Source organism: Eubalaena glacialis, chromosome 1 (genome assembly GCF_028564815.1).
Source record: "Eubalaena glacialis isolate mEubGla1 chromosome 1, mEubGla1.1.hap2.+ XY, whole genome shotgun sequence".
NCBI classification, from domain to species: Eukaryota; Metazoa; Chordata; class Mammalia; order Artiodactyla; family Balaenidae; genus Eubalaena; species Eubalaena glacialis.
This window is the reverse complement of record NC_083716.1, coordinates 153,073,691-153,094,288: the sequence shown is the minus strand read 5'-3', so window position 1 is coordinate 153,094,288 and position 20,598 is coordinate 153,073,691. Positions and strand designations below refer to the sequence as shown.

Here is a 20,598-nt window from a genome sequence, read left to right as displayed (position 1 = left end):
ATTAGTCAATTTTACCTAAGCTCATGTGTTTAGGTGATGAAAAGATTTCAGCATGACAAGAGAACCACATGATTCACCCCAAAAAGAATGAAGCAGGAAATGAAACTTGAATCTTTCTTTAGTTTTATCATTTGCAACATCCTTATCATCACCTCTTGTTTCTCTAAACTAAAGGGTACAAGACAAAAAAAGATAAACTGGATGTAAGAAAACTGAAGTCCCATGAACTGCTCAGGTACCTTACAAACAAAGCTAACTGGCAAGATTTTCACCTCCGAAAGGCTACCAAAAGTGAGAATAGTTTTAATATCTTTGGAAGTACCTACATTCAGAAATAAGAAAAATAAGTAAAATATTATAACAGAGGTAGTCACACCCCGAAAAGGTTAGGATGATACATATTATCAATGTAGTGGTTTAAATATACATCTATGCATATTATATTCACAGCTATGTAAAATTATACTTAAATATTTTCTTCCATATTTGCAGCCCTGTACACATCATACATATTTGATTATCATCCTCATTTGTGATCTAACTTAACTCTTCATAAGGTTAACAGAAGGAACTGAAAAAGTCTTCCTTAGTTCAACTCCGAGGGTTTCTACTATTCAAGAATTATGTCAGTGTCAAATTTTAATGTCTTTATTTTTGTTTTGTTTTGTCTTTTTTAATGTCTTTATTTTATAACATTGATGATTAGGATGCTAAACTCACAATACATAATAAAACTAAACCACTTAGCTCACCCTACCCTGTTCAGAACTAGCCATACTGATTATCTAGGTTGTCAGAGAGGCTAGGATTATAGCCCCTAAATTTTCTTATTTATAGCAGAATAAAAAAAAAAAAAAAAAAGCAAGAAATTGGGAAACAGAGTATATCACTGATCTACAATTCCTCACTTTAAAAGAAAATTTAATTTTACTTCTTGATTCTGTAAGTTCATCTTCTAATCACTTTTGGCTTTAGTCCTTTGATTTCTTGGCAAGTATGTTTAGTTTTCTTTATTTCTTTTTTTGTTTTTCTTCTTTCCTTCCTTTCTTTCTTTCTTCCTCATTTTTGGTTAAAAAGAAAAACAAAAACAAAAAAAACTCTACCATATAAAAATGAATACCTAAATAGAATTCAACTATAATCAGAAAAATAAGTTATTCCATAATATGTTAAAAGTGTTTTTCGTTTTGTTTTGTTTTTTTAATTAACATAAGCCAAATTATTTGGCTAGACCTCATTTAGCATTTGGAAAATGCAAAAACAAACTGAAAATCAGTTTTTTCTTCCCAGTGAGAGTTCAGATAAGAAATGTCACCTACCTATACTTCTATAAGACCCAATACATTAATTTTAGTGATACATTTAAGAACAGAATTGACTTTTCTTCAAGGGCTAAAATGGTCTCAGAAGACATTTGATACAATAATTATAATCTAGTTTCTACTAAATGATATAAATTCTAAAATATACCTATAAAGTTATTGGTTACTTTGCAGATATAAAAGTAAATTAAATGTCATGTAAATATAGAAAAAGATCAACTTCCATAATCTGAAGTTATTAATTGCCAAAGGGATTTCAGTAACATCATATGTGAAATATTAAGTTTTCCCATTTCCTTTCTTTCAAGGATTTCATCTGGTGCTTTCCATTCAAAGGCGCATGATTGAAATTATTAATCACAGTTATTTTTTCCAAAAAATTAAATTATACAATATGAAAAATCCAATTTTTATAACTGTTCAGCTCTCTCCATCCCCCAAGTTACACTGGTAAATATAATTTATGACTGGAAAGCAAGAATGGCAATGAATGCAAATAGTTTATCATAATTAGCAAATCTTACTTTGTTTATGTCTGAAAGTCCTACATTAAATCTATTTAAGCCAAGCATTCTAGGTTTGAACCACAAACAGCTATCAAATACACTGCAAAATTCAATGACTTTTGGGTATATAATTAATCACCACACAACATATATTTTGTGTTTAGATAGCAACCAGTCACCAGGGAAAAACAACAAAACAACCAAAATTCAACAAGGAAGAGAAGCCAGGTTTTTCACAATGACCTCCACACAACTAGTTCATGCACATGAAAACATCATAACAAGGTAGTCTTGTTTTGATTACCCAAGAGAGCTCAGATTTAGAAGGAATAGGAATAATTTGAATCTATGTACCATTCTTACCTGAAAGACATTCTTTCTGCTTGATTTTTCTTTGGCCCATTCAATATATGCCCCACACAAATCCACACTTTCTGGTTTGTGCCCAGTTTTCTGCAAACGAAAATGCCATAAGAATAAAAAGCATACAACACTGGAGATGCACGTCAGAAAAAATAAAGCTTTATTGACTTAGCAGCTATATATTTATGGTATAAAGCCTTTCTTATCTTTTTTCCAGTTTCAAATAGATATCCTCACCCTCATGTTCATTGCAGCATTATTTACAATAGCCAAAACATGGAAATGACCTAAGTGTCCATCAATCCATCAATGGATGAATGGATAAAGAAAATGTTTTATATAATATAATGTTTTATATTATGTGTGTGTATATATATACACATATATATACACACACACACATACACACGTAAGACAGGAGACAAATTCTGCATGATTTCACTTTTATGTGGAACCTGAAAGTCTAACTCATAGAAACAGGGTGGTTACCAAGCACTGGGGTAATTGGAAGATGTTTGTCAAAGGGTACAGACTTTCAGTTTTAAGATGAATAAGTTCTGGGGATCGAATATATAGCATGGTGACTATAGTTAACACTTTACTGTATACTTGAAAATTGCTAAGAGAGTAGATCTTAAATGTTAGAACCACACATACACACACACAAAAAGGTAACTATGTGAGGTGATGAATGTTACTAACTAACCTAAGTGTGGTAATCGTTTCACAGTATATCTGTATATCAAATCACCATATTTCATGCCTTAATCTTACACAATATTGTCAATTATATCTCAATAAAGCTGAAAAAAAGAAAAAACAAACTTAATAAATATTAAGTGCCAACTGTATGCCTTTTAGAAATTCATTTTTCAGACTTTAAGTCTATACACATAAGTATAATGTGTATTTGTATTTAGTAAATTTAATTTAGATCAGATAGATTATGGCGTGTGCCTCCTTTCACACAATACAATTTGTATGTTACTGAAAAGCTGTTTTTACTTCAGTAATTCATAATAATCAGTTAATGGGAATATCCTCTGTATTTGTCTCTTCATATTTTTATTTAGTTCAAGTGACTCACACTTACATAACTTTAAATTTGCAAAACTCCAAACATTAAACAAAAACTTACCTGTTTGGGAGATTTTTTTACTATTTTTAAAGAAAGTTAAGCCACATTTCAGAGACTCCAACTATTTTCATATGTTCTGAGCTACTCTAGGTTTTCCTATAGATAAATTCAGTTTCCTCAAGCCATTTTCAATAGAATACTTTAAAATTTTAGTGTAAAAAGCTTATAATATTTTTATTAACAGTATGAACTTTAGGTTAAAGCATCAAATTATGGAAAAATTGCAAAAATTTTATAAGAAATCTGTCCACAATTGTTGCCTCATAGCCACTATGTTCTATCGGTTTAAAAGAAATAAATTATTTTTCAGAAGAAGCCAGAAATATGGGGTTTTTTAATAGTAAATTGTGAGATTTTTTGATTTTTGGCAACTCAATAAAATTTTTTTTGGAAACATTATACAGGCCAAGCATAACTTTCCTTCAGGATAAATTTGGCTGGCAAGATGGCAATTGATAGCATAGCTTTGCTTTGTTATTTGGTAGTAATCTCAGGAAAAACTAATCAAGATGAGCATGACTCTTATGGATGCTTCAGATAGTGAAATATTTTTACTGTTTTCCCATAATCTGCCACCCAGGTCATCACGGCTGTGGAAAATCTCAAGGCACAATAATAATGTTCATTGTTGAGTGATTTATGACATAGAAAAATTAAGAAAAACCTGCTTCTACAGTTAATTGAATTATGGGACACTCAGCACCAATAAACATATATAACAAAAAAGATTATCTCTCCCACATAATGCAGTCAGGAAAAAAAGATGGAATATGATTTTATATAAGAAGCACTTTCTATGGGTCAAACACTTCTCTATGTGTTTTATGGCTATCAATTCTTTTAATTCTTATAATACCTGTATGAAGTAGGTATTATTATTATTTTTTATAAATTTATTTATTTTATTTATTTATTTTTGGCTGCATTGGGTCTTCATTGCTGCGTGTGGGCTTTCTCTAGTTGTGGCGAGCAGGGGCTACTCTTCGTTGCGGCGTGTGGGCTTCTCATGGCAGTGGCTTCTCTTGTTGCGGAGCACAGGCTCTAGGGGCATGGGCTTCAGTAGTTGTGGCATGTGGGTCCAGTAATTGTGGCTCACGGGCTCTAGAGCGCAGGCTCAGTAGTTGTGGCGCACGGGCTTAGTTGCTCCGCTGCATGTGGGATCTTCCTGGACCAGGGCTTGAACCCGTGTCCCCTGCATTGGCAGGTGGATTCTTAACCACTGCGCTACCACGGAAGCCCAGTAGGTATTATTATTATTACCATGTTACAGGTAAGAAAATATGCCAGAATGGTTAGGTAAGCTTTCCCAAGGTAACATAGGTAAAAAAGGAGGTGCCAGGATTTAAATGCTAGCAGTGCCCCTCCAGAGTCTGTTTTTAACCACTATGTAGTCCTTAAAAATTGAATATACACTATGATCATATTCATGCTAAAACATGAAACATTTTGGGAAAAGATATGCTTTTCTTACTAGACTAGTACAGACATATTGATCTTGTTTCTGTCCTTCTCTGTTGAACTTGATCTTCCCATTGGGCCTTTACACCACCTGTTTACCTGGAATACCTCCCAATCTTCACATGGCTGACTCCTTCTTCTCCATCATGTCTCAGCTGAATGTCACCTTGTCAGAGGTCTTCTCTCTGACTGTCTTATATAAAATCATGGCATTCCAGGACTCCTGATTACTCTCTACCTATTTATTTTAATTTCACCACAGCCTTCCTCCTAACCGAAATTAATATATATACAGTTTTATATGCTGACTGTGTTTTTCTCCCACTGGAATTTAATTCCCTGAGCTGGGACCTTGTTTGCCTTTTCCTCCACTATTTTTCCAATGTATGGAACAGTGCCTGGTACATAGTTGTTGTTCAATGAATATTTGCTAAATTTGTGCATGAAGGAGAATACCAAAATGCAACTAGCATTTGTGCTTTGGAAGGAAGGTTTGGGCATCTTAAAATTCCCAATTTTATAACAAGCAAGATTTGTATTTGGTTTAATGGTTAAGCAGTCTTTGCTTCGTGATTTGGCAAAATGTAAACAGTTTAATGGACTCATATGTGGATTGAACCTAGGATTTCACAGAATCATGCAATAAACACTTATTGTATATATACTAAGTGTCAGTGTGTTAGCTACTGTGTTGGCTTATATTTTGACTCTTACTTTAAGAATCACATCCTAGCCTCAGACTCTGTATAATTATCTATAGACTCTCTCCATAGAGAGAGAGAGCTAGAGGAGACTTATGGGTAAAAAGCAATCTACGCTTTGCCAGTGTGCTTACCATCTAGCTCTGCCAGCCTCTAGCTGTTCTCATCAGCATCATATGCTAAATCCGATGGCTTTGGCACCTGGCTTCGGTTCATCTCAGTCCGAACACTGCCCATTACACTTAGTCACTTCCTAGTGCTCATTCATGTGACCTTGACCCATCTCTTACATTCTTCATGAGCTCACTGCTTTACCTCCCCTCCACATTAGCAATCTTCATTGTGCTTTCCGTCTAACAAATCCCACTTTCCGAATCTGCCTTACTCCCACCTTGTTATGTTTGATTTTCGAGGTTATTGAAATCTGCAGACCTTTGTGTGTTGTTCCAGCCTCTCAAGCCCTTGATTTCACTTCCTTTCATGTCCAGACCTGTGCCTCTGATTCCGCAGTCAATTCAGCCTCTCTCTCTCTCTTTCTTTCTCTCTCTCCCTCCCTCATTCGATGATCCACTCCACTCTCTCATCCACTTTTTCTTCTTCTACAATCTTCCTCATATTCCTCAATTCTAGAGAAGTAACTTGACTACTCAATGTAGTAACATTACAAATAATGGCCACCTACTTCAGCTGGGCTTTTGACTCTACTTAGCAACACTATTATTACTGTGATAAGGACACAACATATCCATGAAATCATTACCAAGACCAATGTCATGAATACTTTGTAAACTTTTTATGCGCTCCTAGTCAGTTTCTACTCTTCCTCATGTACCTCTCTCCCAAAGCTTTACCTTTTTCAAGCCCACCAAATGGCTTACTCATAATTCAGAGATATCATAGAGCCCTGGTGCTAGAACATTCGCCATTCTTCCCTCTTTCATAGTTAGTCTGTGTAATGCAAATGAACAAACAGAAACTTTAATAAATTTCTATATGTCTTGCCCTCTGAAAGCTTTATATCAACTTCTCATTTATTCCTTACAACAAACTTGTGAAGTTAATACCATTGCCTTTAACTGACATGTGAAGAAAACTCAAGCAGGGAGTGGTTAAGTGCCTTACATAAGCTCATGCACTTAATAAGGACCTCAGCTGAGATACGAATTCATTTTTATCTGACTCCAAGTCCCAAGTCCTTATCACAACACAATATACTGCCTCCCCTCCATACCTATCCTTTCCTCCTGCTAGGTCACATAATGCCTTTTTCAGGTCCCAAAATAAGAATTAACACTTTCTATTTCTTCCTTGTAAGTGTCATCATTTCCCACATTTGCATCTGTTTCCCAAAAGTCTGGACCTGGGTCTGTGACTCTGGTCCACCTGTCCAATGAACTCCCATGTCTGGGCATGACAGTGTCATCTATGAGCATCAAAATTACCTGGCCCATCAGTGCCATATACTGCATGATCTCACAAGGCATGTCTTGTTTTGCCTCAGAGTAAGAGATGCTCCTTCTTCAGCCCAAGGTTTTTCCTCTATAGTTCCTAATTCTATCCAATCTCATTCCTTATTTTCCCTCAAGTAGATTATATCCTTTAGACTATAATCACACTCAAGTGATTATAAAAAAATAAAAAATAGAAGAAAGCAAGCACCAATGCCACAACTTCACGTTTTCTCAATCTCACCTATTTCCTTTCATGATTACCAGGATTCTTCAGAGTTTCCTGCAGTCACATTCTCTGCTCCTGTTCTATTCTCTTCTCAACCCACTGCAATCTTTTATCCCCTTCTTTGGCTAATCGAATTCGTCTTAACCATTAAGGTCAACAGAAACAGTCTGATGCTTTCTCTCCCATCAACATTCTGGTTGAACTCTGTAGTACTATGAGATTCTGCTGGCCCTTCTTAAAACCCTCTGTCCTTCAGCTAAGGAGACATTTTCTCTCCAAATTCTTCTTTCACCTTTTATACTTTTCCTTCTCTGTTTTTTTTTTCTCACTGACTTCTCTTCCTTATCCAGCTTCTTAAATGTTAGTAATCCCTGGTTTATGGTTCTAGGCTTTTGCTATTTCTCATAGTTTACATGCTTGCTGTGAGTTTTGATTTTGCCTGTGGCCGGATCCATCGCTTATTTATGTTCACTCCCCATGGCTCCTCTGGTGCCCAGCTCCCTCTTATGTGCCAAAACTTTATTTTCTAACTATCATCAGGATGTAGCACAGACATCTCCTTGAAATCACTGTCTTCTTCTCAGACTTGTCCCCTTTTTTCTATTGCTTGTCTTGGCTAATCATTTCTTTATCTCCTTCACTCTCTTCACTTTCTTAGTTCTCCTCTTTCCGTCAATAGCCACAACCAAAAGGTACAAAGCCCAAATTCCAGAACGAGATCACAATCTCATTTAAGTTCTTATTTTCTCTCATCTGAATTTCTCTCCTTCCCGTTTCCTCTGAACTCAGTAAAAAACCATTTCAATTCATTCTCCACGTTTTGAATTTTTTTCCTAAAATACAAATCTCACAATATTTCTCCTAGAAAACTTGTTATCTACAAGATAATGTACAAATCCCTTAGTAGAGTATACAGGCTTCTTTTCATCATCCCCCAACCACCTTCTCAGTTCCATTCATCCCTCCTTTTTTCTATACGCCAGCAATGCTGGATTCAAGGCAGTTTCCAAAATGCAACATGCTTTCACAACTCTGTATTTTGGGGATCTGAGTATGCATGTACCCTTTTCATCTGGAACACAGTTATTTCTCTCTTCATCCACTCTCCTTGCCTGCCATCTGCCCCAATCCTGCTCATTTTCATGATGTAACTCCAAAATAATTTCCATGAGGCTCTCCATCACCTCTGCAGGCAGTCACTCTTTCCTTCTCACCATTTCTCCTACTCTGAAAAACATTTTTTTTTTTTTTTTTACAATTTGTTTTGTTATCCACACATTGCAACTACTTTTGGATGTGTCTCTTTCCCCCAGCTATGCAATCAGAGAACAAGCTGGGTTTGTCTTATCGGTCTTTATTTTCCCCAAATTTAGCAAAGTGGCCCAAAGTAAGCACTCAACAGAAGTTTGTTAACCTTTGAATGAATTTATGAACTGGATGGAAAATTGCAATAGAAAATTTCCAGATTCATTCCAATGAATTAATAAATAAAATTAAAAATACATCTCAGAATTACAGTTTACAAAATGAGAAATATTTAGGACATAAAAATCACTACATTCCCATTTATACTGACCTTTAATAGGAACTGATCTTACGGCAAAATTGAAGCAAATAATAGAGATTTGGGGTGAATTTAAAAGTATGCCAGAAAAAGCTAAAGTGATTTTGGTAAAAGTCAAGCAAATAAACATATTAGCCTCAAGAAAAGAAAACTAAGTAAATGAAGGACTATATAAAAATGATCCTAATCAATTGTTTATTTTTACAAAGTTAAAGCAGAAAGACCTAGGCTTGAAGAACAACTTTAGGGACTAGACTTTATTAGAAGGGAAAATTATCAGTGTTTAAGTGTTGTTAAATATTGGAATAAGTAGTTCAGAAAAGTTGTAGAATTTATTTGGAAGACAGTCAAGATTTTATTCAGTCTGAAATTAAAGAATCCTTTAATAGAAAACGTATTTCTGATTCTACAGCTATAAAACACATGAAAAAGTCTGCTGAACTACATGATGCCAATGTATCACATTGTACATCATTATAAAAATGTACTTTTAAAAATTGACTAAATATAAACTTAAGCCTAAGAGTATACATATATCTATTCTGGGTAAACTTAAAATATAAATGACTGATTTTAAAATATTTAAATAGAATTATTTAGAAGTTACTGCTTCCGGACAATAAAACATAAAAGTCTCTTTGTTGGAGAAATGTGAAGTCATTAAAAATTGATTTTAGGTCTTGTCCACTTCTGATTTTTATTATTCTCTTAGTCCATCTTTACCATTTCTCAATAACAGCTGACAGGGTATTCTCTCCATAATATATTTTTCTCTGACTTAGATTAAACTTTTGGGATTAAGTTTCCCATTTTTCTTTATGGGATATTTGGGGGCTTTTAATGTATATTAAGAAAATATCAAAGGCCAGATGCTCTTTTGCTTGATGGCATTTTCCATGATGAAGACTGGGCATGTGTGTGGGCAACAAATCACTGGGCCACTCATTCTCATACCCTTATTACTAGATGTGGTTGAAAAAAAGTCAAGGCTCAGATTTTATGAAACAGTTTATTAGCTACCATTTTTTATTTTGGATTAATTGCTATTCCAGAATATAGACTCAGATTGTCCTTATCAGTCTGAAACATGAAACACAAAATCTGTTTAGAGGAATTAAGTTTTATCACATAACTGGTTTTGATTCTGGAAAATCAGTCATGGAGGAGGATAAAACTCACTTATAAATTCTCATTTGGGCAAAATGATTTAGGAAAGAGTGCTGAATGGATACCTGATCTTATTAATGTCTAAAGTATGGCCGCTGTCAACATAGAAGAGGATACTTTGATTGTAAGATGTGAGTTTTATGTATATGAATATAAATGGTGTTAATAATAACTGAAATTGTTTCCCCAGTGAAATTTCTCAGTATATTACAAGACCAAATCAAACCAGATTTTCAGAAAAGCAAAGCCTTGTTAGTGATTTGGGGCACTAGAATGTTATGTGTTTGTTTGTTTGTTTGTTTGTTGAGGAGAAAGTATTCTCCCCTTTTTAAGAATTTATTGCATTTATTCCTGAATCAAAATCTTGCTAGAATAAATATAATAGCTTCTATTTAATCTATGTTTGTTGCATGCTTATATTACCTTAAATTTACACTACATAAAAACTATTTAATTCTGCAATGTGAGCAACTTGGGCACGTTTTTGATGCCTCAGGCACCTCCTCAGATTCCCTCCTTAGACCCTCATTCTTTCAGTCTGCCTCAGTTGTCCCTGTAGATGACCAGGGCTGCTTGGGCCCATATGGTCCCACTTCCTGTGGATGACCAGACACCTTCTTGGAATGCAAGGCCCTCCTGGTTGCCAAGGTGCAGACTGGCTTTTACATCCCTACCACATCCAGATTTGGATAAAATACTATTTTACAGGGTGTAGGATCTGACCTTCCGCATAGCCATCCAAGGGTGTGCCCAGGATCCATATAATACAGGGAGTAAATACTCCAGGTGATAAATTTTAATCAAAAGGAAGCAAGAAATGGGAAGAAACAGGGTCGATATATTCCTTCTCCTACCTCCATCCCTTCCTCCTACAGACTGCTTCATGCTTTCTCCAGTTTATTTGCAGCTTCTTTGCAAGTCAAGTGGTACACCTGCCCAGTGGTTCTCTGTGTCTCTGAGGCTCACTGTAGAGTAGTAGCCAGCATGCTAACACATCCTCTCTTCTATTTCGCATCATCTCCTGCCTCACTTCCTTTTTACTTCACTCTCTGTGTCCTGGGCTCATGCCTCCCAAATAAAGCATGGATGCTTAATTTGGGCTTTGTTTTCTAGGGAATCAGGACTGAGACAGTTGATGTTACTCTCCTGTGTCAGGGAGGCATAGCTCTCGATCGAAATGTGTGCAGGGCTCCCTCTTCAGGAGTCTAGAGTTGTCACTGGAAAGTATTGGGTTGGCCAAAAAGTTCATTCTGGTTTTTCCATAAGATGTTACAGGAAAACCCAAAAGAACTTTTTGGCCAACCCAATAGCTCACCAGCCAAAGGCTCCATTTTTTTCTATCCCCCTTTGCACCAACCTGTGGCCACATTACCCACTCTCATCACTGGAATGTGAGCAAGAACAATGTGAGACACCTCTGGGCTCACAGCTTTTAAAGAACATGCAGATTTTCCTATGCTCTCTTAACGTTTCCTTCATCTGCCACTAGGGGGTGACAGAACCAAACGATGGGACAAGCACAATGTAGCAGAAAGCTGACCAGGAATATCTGTTTTGGCCTATGGTATGAGTAAGAAATGAGGTTCTGAAGACATTTTGAATTGTATTTGGACAGCAGGTAGTGTTTCTTTACCTGAAAAATCTTGATATTATTGTTAAGAAAACTAAGACAAGGATTTTGAAGTATACTGTCATTAAGTGAGTTTGTACATTTGAATCCAATTCTGCTTCCAAAGTCTGTTCTCTTAACCACTATACTCAATTGCTTCATGTAATAATCATACCAATAATAAATATAACTAATATTTATTATCTTTGCTGTGTATCAGGCTTGCTACATCAATTTCCTCACACAATCTCACGATAGCTCTATGAGGTAGGTACTCTTATTAACCCCATACTGCAGCTGAGACATCAAAGAATTTTAGCAACAAATAAAATGTGAACCTGGAATTCCTAATTAGAAGCCCCTATTTCTACCTAATATGGTATACTGCTTCCCAGAGCATTTCAATTTAGTAGTGACTTTTAAAGGAAGAATAAATACATATATTCAGTAAATTTAAAACTGCACTGTGGAGTAAAAGTCCGTTTTATCTTAGAGAAATATAAGCTCTAAATCAGATGTCTTACATTGACCAAAATGATAAACCACAGAGAGTCAAGCTTCATAATTAAAATAGTTTTCTGAAAGAGCCTAAGGTGAGGTTTATTGGACAGTAAGCTATTATCCATTTATAAAGCATCCTATCAATTTCATAGATTTTTGTGATTATTAAAAATTATGTATGATACAGAATTTATTGTGGTTAATGGCCAAATCTTGAGAAAATTATAACCAGAGAACATGGCTTCATTTATATTAATATCGATCACTTGATTTCATTTTTTTCCTTACAAAGTTTGTGTTAATAAAACACTAGAAATCATTTTTCCTTTTTTCCTTTCTTTCTTTGATCTCCACCTGTCATCCTCCAGATTTTGGACTGTTTTTTCTTTTTCTTTTAATTTTTAAATGTATGTTGAGACCATATGATAGTGCAATCTATGGCTGTACTAATAACCTGCCCCAATGTTAACCATGCTGACTTCACCAGAGGACTATTATCATGAGAATTTAAAATGCCTTCGTTAGGCTAAGGTTGGTAGATCTATTGTTTGCACCTCCATTTTTATGATCTTTTTGAGCAGGGATCTGAATAAGGGCTTAACACTCACTTTACAAAAATAAAATCATTCCATATTCATTTTGTACAGATTACTCAATAATTCATGAATAGCTTTCTGATTGAAACTATTTTCATCTTTTTTTGCTAAATCACATCATTTTACTCCCATAAATAAGTCCATTTTGTTATTAGAGTCATGCTACAGTGAATGAACATTAAATACACTGCATTATTTAATTAATGCTTGTGCTCATTATTTGCACTGGAAGTAAACAATATTAAGAAAAAGTAAACAAATTATTGTAATGAAGTCTTTTATAATACTCTTTTTTTGCTTTCAAGGTTATGGCTGAATGAGTGGTCTAAAAAAGTTAATAGTTTATTAAATGCCTTGGAAGAGTTTTCTGTCATTAGAAGTAAAATTTGCCAGTGTTTGCCTCTGATTATAAGTATTAGTACAATGTAAAGTAAAAAACATAAAAGTAGCCCCAAAAATCCCAGTTACATACACAATCAACATGTAGGCTCCATATCAAACATACTGGCTTTAGAACTATACAGTTTGAGGGGAGAAATAGTCCCTAAAATGTTTATAATACTTCTGAATTTATGTCAAAAGTGACACTAAGTTTTCTGAGTACCATGAGATAAATATACAAGGAAGTAAGGTCCACTTGGTCTGATTTTTGGTGGATGTGGAGACAAGAAATTTCCTAATCAGAAATAGAGTTTGCATGATGCATTTATCTCGGTAGGGTACCACACTGAACATATATTCTGGAATCACATGAAAACACCTCCAGGTTGCTACTGGTGTTCACTAATGTGCTGATACACCCATGTTTTGGGCACAGCATATTTTTTAGTTCTTCTTAGATGAATCACCCTGCTTGCTTTCTTTGCACTAGGACTTCTTTAGCAATGACCATGCTGCTAAAAGATCAGGTCATAGGAGAATATTAATATATATTCTGAGTAAGAAGATGCCCTGTGATTTACTAAATGCATTGGGCCATAATGATGACAGACTTAGCCGTTTTGCTATTATCTTTGTCAATAAGAGCACAGGCGTTATTACTCTCATCTATTTCCATATATTTTTAGAATAGGTTTTTCAAATAATTTAACAAGTCCTATCTTCATTGTTTTAACTGTAGGAAAAATATATCTTAACTCCCCAAACTGCCTCTGAAAACTCTGAATCTCTCTTAATTTGAGCATATGTAGTATAAACTATAAAGGGCTCCACAGTGCCTACAGAAAGAAATCATCTCTTCCCACAATCCTGTTCAAGGTCTTTCATGAGCTGATTCCACACTGACTTTCTAACCAAGTTAGAGTGCTTGCTGTCCTACAACACTGTTCCTCAACTTTTTTTGAGGCAATCCCTCACTGGCAGTGCATCCAGACAACTTACAGAAGAAACACAAAATAGTCTGGACTGGGGCATATACACCCTAGGACTCAGGGAACCACCAAGAAACATTTTTAAGAGCAATGACTAGCACAGTATGTGGAACAAGGCAAGCGATCGATAATATCTGGAAAATAAACAAATAAATTAAGGAATTAATTTCCCACATTTTATCATTGCTTACTCCCTTTTTTCCATGTAAAGTGTCTTCTCGCCCCATTTCTGCAATGAAATCCTATTCAGCCTTCAAAAACTTCCTCAAATGTCACTTCCTCTAACAGATATATTTAGAATCCTTTCCAATTGGAAGCCATATCTCTCTCCTCTTAGTTACCATGAAACTAACCCATGTCTCTGTTCATGCCATTTTGGAGTAACTATCAATGTCTACTTTTTCACTACAATTACTTGATTTATGGGCATGCTTTCTATTTGTTTTTAGACCCTCAAGTGAAAGGTCTGAGTTTGTTTCATTTTTGTGTCTTTCCTAATACCTAGCATTGTGGCTTAATATCAAGGACCCTAAGTGATATTTCCAGAATGAACTAATGGAGAGATACATAAGCTGACCATTACTTGCAACAACAATTTCCTTGGGAAAGAGCTACCTGTAGCTAGACCTATGGTTCCCCAGCATGTTTTCTTATATTTCTTTATCATGTTAGTCATGTTCTATTATAATAAACCTACATATGATTCTGTTTCCCCTACCGGACTATAAGCACCTTGACAGCAGGGATCATATATTATTCATCTGGATATCTCTAGGGTTTAACAACACATTGTGTGACACCTGTTAGGAGTTGTTAATAGTTCATAAAATAAATAATTGAATGGGTTCTCTAAATTACACAGCTTCTTCCCCATGAGGCAATCCATCAATTTTGGTTTTTTTAACCAGGAGTGCATATTTGCCACATCCCATAGCTAGAGTCCAGGGTCTACTCCATACCAAGCACATGCTCTAAAATCACAAAGTACAGCCCATACACAGGAGGAAAGTTGCAAGTGAATTGCTGGAGCCAATTGAAATACTATGCTGGTACTGAAATAGGTAAGTGTACCTGAAAAATGCAACGGGTATGATTCAAGGCCTCAGAGGATAAATCAAACTGACAACTCTTGTTTCTTTAGGACTTCTCTGCCACTAGATGAATCAAATAATACTGTAGCTGCTTTTGAGGCAAAAGTTTTTGCTCTTGGACTAAATGAGTTGAAGTTAGAAGAATCATCCTCTCTTGCCTTTTCCCTGTGATAGTACCGGTCTTTTTAAGACAAGCAACACCTGGGTCATACTGCTGTTCAGTATGTAGTTGTTAAAAGAAGAGTCATGAGAGATTATTCTAGGGTGAAGATGTCTGGAGAATACTGACACACCTTATTAAAGAGTTGCCCCTGGTAGCAAATCTTAGCCCATGGCATTCTTCTTAATCCTTTTCTTTTATCCTATTTTCCAACCAAACTAAAAAAATTCATTTCTCTTTTTAGCACACAGACCTTGCCCATTTTCAGTTTCATGCCATTGTTCATATTTTTTTACTCCACTGGAATTTTCCCTGCCCACAAATCTCCACATATTGAAATTATAACCATCCTTCAAGGCCTAATTCAAATCTTTCACAGATGTGAGCTGTCCCGCCTTTAAATGTTAAAAAAAAAACAAAACAAAAAACTCTCCTATGTTTCTTATTTCATCTCATCCTATTTTTTGGCAGAGATGCTATAAAGCAAAGACTATATCTTGATTATATCTCTATGCCTTATATGTAGCCCTAACGAGCAAGCTGTTCATTGTAGGATTTCAATACATATTCTTATGAAGTCTTTTCCCACCAAGGCTTATATAAATAGCACTAACTTGATTAACCAAATGCATATTTAAATGAAAGTGAGGTAGATTGTAATGAGAAACTATGCTATTTGGATCAACTCTCCCAGTGAAAACAATGAAAAATGCTGGATAAAATATTTCTTTTTAAAATTAACCTTAAAAGAATTGAAAGGCTGAAAAGATAGTGGGAACATCCAGGGTAAATATTTTTTGGAGGTGAGAATCTGAACCCACAGAGAAAAGCAGAATATCAAATCAAAATAACTGCACCTTGCCTGAGGGTATTATAAAGGGATAAAGGAGAACCAATATTAAACTTGTTCCCTTTCTCTAATCCCAAGGGATTATAAAGAAGACTGCCTTTGTAGATGAACAATGTTAAGAGAAGAAGGAGTGAACAATAATTCTGTCCCTGATAAGGTGTAGCACAGCTGTAGCCCTCCTTTTATGTACACATAACTCAAAAATTTTAAACTGTTAACTTAAATTGATCTAATCAATCACTGGAAGTGCCCCCAGACAATTTAGAAAAATACAAAACACTCTGGAGTAGGACACTTTTATTCCAGGCCTCAGAGAACCTCCCATGATATTTCAATAACAATGATTAGCACACAGTCAAAGATAAGCAGACACACAAGGAAACAAAGCAATGTGAGTGAGAAGCAGTAGAAACAGACTGATGTAGACTTCAGATGCTAGAATCACAAGACACAGAATATAAAAAAACTATGCCTTCTAATTTTCACAAAATAAAAGAGAGTCTTTAACATGCAGGGAAAAAACCCTGTAACAAATGGCATAGTAAATTTAAAAAAGAAACAAACTTCTAGAAATAAAAATTATAATAATGAAATAAAAATAATGTTTATCACAGAGGGAGACTGAGTTAAAGAATTAGAAGATAAATCAAGATAAGTTATTTGGAATGCAGTTCAGAAAGACAGAAAGAAATAAGAATATAAAACATGTGGAGGATAGAGTGAGAAAACTTAACATAGGTTTAACTGGGGGCTTAGAAGAAAATAAGAGAGAAAATGTAAAAGAAGCTACATTTGAGAAGATAATAGCTTGGAATTTTCTAAAACATTTTAATGACAGTTATAATCAATTTCAAGAGGCCCAACAATCCAGGCAGGGAAAATAAAAAGAAACTGACACCTGGATGCATCACAGTGAAACAGTAGAAACACAAAGGTAATGAGAAAATATTATGAGCAGCCAAAGAACAGTGGTTAGATTAACAGGTAACTTCTTGATAACAATAATGGATGACAGAAAACAGTGGAACGATATCTTTGATGTGCCAAAAGAGTATTACTGCCAACTCAAAATTCTATATCCAGAGAGAATATATATTTCCAAAATGATGGAGAAATAGAGACATTTGAAACAAGCAGATGCTGAGACAGATTGTCACGACAAGACCCTTACTACAGGAATTTCTCAGAATGTACTTCAAACAGAAGAAAAAATAATCCTAGAAGGAAGGTCTAAGATACAGGAATATATGAATAACAAGGAACATGGCAAATATTGGGCAAATAAAAATCAATATTGATTCTATAAAAGAGAATAAATAATGTCTAGTGGTGTTAAAAAAGAAAAGAAAGAATTAAAATACAGACAGAAATAGCATATACATTGGGAAGGTGATAAGTGAATTAAAAATATTCTAAAGTAATATTTGAATAGCTTTAGTCTTCAATAAATCATAATTCTAGGCAAGTCACTAACAGAACACCAAGTGTATCACTCCTAAAACAGTAAAGAAGAATATGAAATGATTAAAACAAAATGAAAGCAAGGAAAAAGCAAGACATATTGATATTTAGAGAAAGAAGCAAGAAACAAAAGAAACACATGCTGTGATTCCATTTTATAAATTCAAAAGCAGACAAAGTATGCTATATTTTTAAGGGCTATAGATATAGGTGGGAAAATAATAAAGGGTGATGAAATAATGACTAAAACGTCATTTAAGTCTGTGGCAAGGGAAGAGGCTGTGATGACATACAGACAATAGGCAGGGGTGGGGCTTCTGGAGGGCTGGCAGCGTGTGCATCTTGCCCTGGGTGGTGGTTATGTAGAAGTTTGATTATAACTGTTAAAATATACATACGTGTTTTATACATTTTACTAAAAATGGTTTCTGCATTATTTTCCAGTGACAACATTTCAAAATTTTAAAGTGAGTTACAAATCAGAATACAGAATAAGAACACTGTCCTTTCCTTTGTAATCCAGAAAATCCGGAACTAAGGACACCACTGGTTTTCCAATGCTCCTTTTCACAGGAGGGCCAGCCAGTCTGGACCAAACTTTCTCTGGTCTGAGGTGAAGTGAACAAAACAGAGACAATGTATGTAGACGTAGGAGGGAGACAGTTTCCACTCTTGGTAAAGACTGTCTTTAATTTTGAGGTTTTATCCCACCTATATTTAGGATTGGGGTATTATACAATGTCCTTTCTGTTAGAAAGTGACAGTAGTAGTAGGCAGTACTTTACTCTTTAATGTCCTTATTAAAAAAGAAAAACAGAATAGGTCAGTCCTCCTTTTCCTTGAATAGCTCACTGAGGACCCAGAGCCTATGAATCTCTGATTTATACACACCAGCAAAGTGACTGTGTTTCTTTTCAGGGGGAGGTTGCTTTTGATAAAAATGTGACTTGGTTATGAACTGAAATAATTTCAGTGAGAAAGAAATATAGCCAAACATGGAATGTGGGATCAGGCACAACACTGTGTGACATTCTGTATTAAATGTGAAAGCAGTAAGGTTAAGAGACAATGGAGGAAGATGAGGGCCCCAGGAAAATATATATGGACAAGCAGGATATTACATCTAGAACCCCAAGTGGAGAAATGGCTTCATTTTCAGAATTATTCAGTGCTCAGACACAATCTTTTATGCTGCCTATGGATGCATATTTCTTTTTCTGGAGACAGTACACGCTGGTATTCCTTGAATTAATATACCTTTTCTTCTACGCATGTGTGAATCAATTCAAGTGCAAAACTAAGATAGTATAATGATAAGTTATAATTATATTATACCCTATATTATGTACTATAGAATATAGTATATTTATATTTTAATGGAGTATATTAGAATATAATATTTATTTTATGGCTACTATGCATATTTTTATTTATTTTATGAACTAACTTTATTCCTTACTAATTCTCTTGGTAAATATTACTACCTCCACTTCACAGATGAGGATTCTGAAGCTCAAAGGAGTTGAATAAGTTTGTCAGCTCCTAAGTGGCAAAACTAGAATAAAGCTCCCTGTGGTTGAACTTCAAAGCCCTTCTCCTAGCTACTTTGCTGCTTTGTCTCACCACTGCATTAACATTCAAAGATCATTCCTGTACAGATTAAAATGCCATTTACTCTTTTAAACCACATTTTGCACTCACTTAGGCAGCTTCTACAGACCCCCTTGGAGAAAAGGACAGACTTTCCCAGAAGTACAATGAACAGTAATACCAGGACATGTGTAAGGGGGCACAAGAGAAATTCAGAAACTTGAGCATAAATCTCTTTCAAAATAAAACCACAGTATCTTTAATCAAGGCCTGGTAATCATCATATCATTTCTCTGAGACTGGAATTGGTAAATGTGGGCTATCCCACCAGGCCTTTAATATTTGGTTAGAAATGTATCCAAGAACTTGACTAGCAAGACAATTCATGCACTACAAACAGGAATCTGTAATTCTTTCCCCTATTACCACAAAACACAGTTAGTTCCTGCCCAGAATTTGCTTTGAAGACAATGAGTGTCTGGGAGAAACCATAAGAGCACTGAAAATGGGACTAAAAGTAATAAATAGGGACTGCCAAAAAAAAAAAAAAGGGGGTTAACAAATTTCCTCTAAAAGTAAAATCTATTGTCAATTTACAACAGTTCTGAAGCTTGAACTAGAGGCATGCAATTAGTGAGCTGACTTGCAAGGTTTGCCTACAGTAAGGGGGAGTTTTCTTCCACCTGTACAAAATTAAGCATCTGATAACTATCTCCTGGTATGAGGAGATTAAAATAATAAAATAAAAATAAACCAAATGCTTTAACTTGGAATCTAATCTCTCCCATTATCCCAGCACATTCACATAAACTCTGCTCCAATGGAATTCTTCTCACCCAGCAGGATGAAGATCATTTTCTCAGCAGCCAAATTCAGCAAGGCAAGTGACTTTCCTCCCTTCCTGATTTCCCCTTTAGAACTCATTCAAAGGGAAGACAAAGGACCCGTGGGTGGATGGGAGTTGTTTTGTACCTAGCCTTTAGGGGTACCTTATTTTTCTTAAAAAGATTATCTCAACATTACTGTAGCCAAAGAAAACCAAAACAAAACCCTAAAACAAATTTCTGAGGCAGTTTAAATTAAAAATACAAAGGACTGAGATATATTTTTAATTTATTCATAATTAGTTTACAGATTGGCTGCACCAAGACTCCAAAATCAGCAAGCTACTTGGGGATAAAGGCTATTGCAATTATCAGGAGCAAGCCAAATGCTACCTTTTGTTCTTACTAAAATCTTCTCCTTTAAAAAAAAAAAAAAAAATCTCCTAGCAAATGATTTTCTATTTCCTATTTAAAGAGGATTACATAGCAAACACGACTAGTGGCTGGAAAGCAAAGAACCTTCCATCGTTTTATTACCTGCCAAATACAAATTAGTTCATTGTGGTTAATTCCTGCCAGGAGACCCCTTTTCCCTGCTGCCCATCAGGCCGTTGGGGTATGGCAGGTTAGTTCCTGCCCGGAGTCCTTCG

General features: G+C 35.3%; 1 protein-coding gene across 1 annotated transcript in view; it reads right to left on the bottom strand.

Moving 5' to 3' along the window:
- ARHGAP15 (Rho GTPase activating protein 15) overlaps positions 1 to 20,598 on the bottom strand; it is a 593,253-nt gene that overhangs the window by 498,279 nt on the left and 74,376 nt on the right. Inside the window, exon 5 of the mRNA XM_061199772.1 lies at positions 2,192 to 2,281. Coding sequence (XP_061055755.1) covers positions 2,192 to 2,281 — 90 coding nt within the window. The remainder of the gene's footprint in view (positions 1 to 2,191; positions 2,282 to 20,598) is intronic.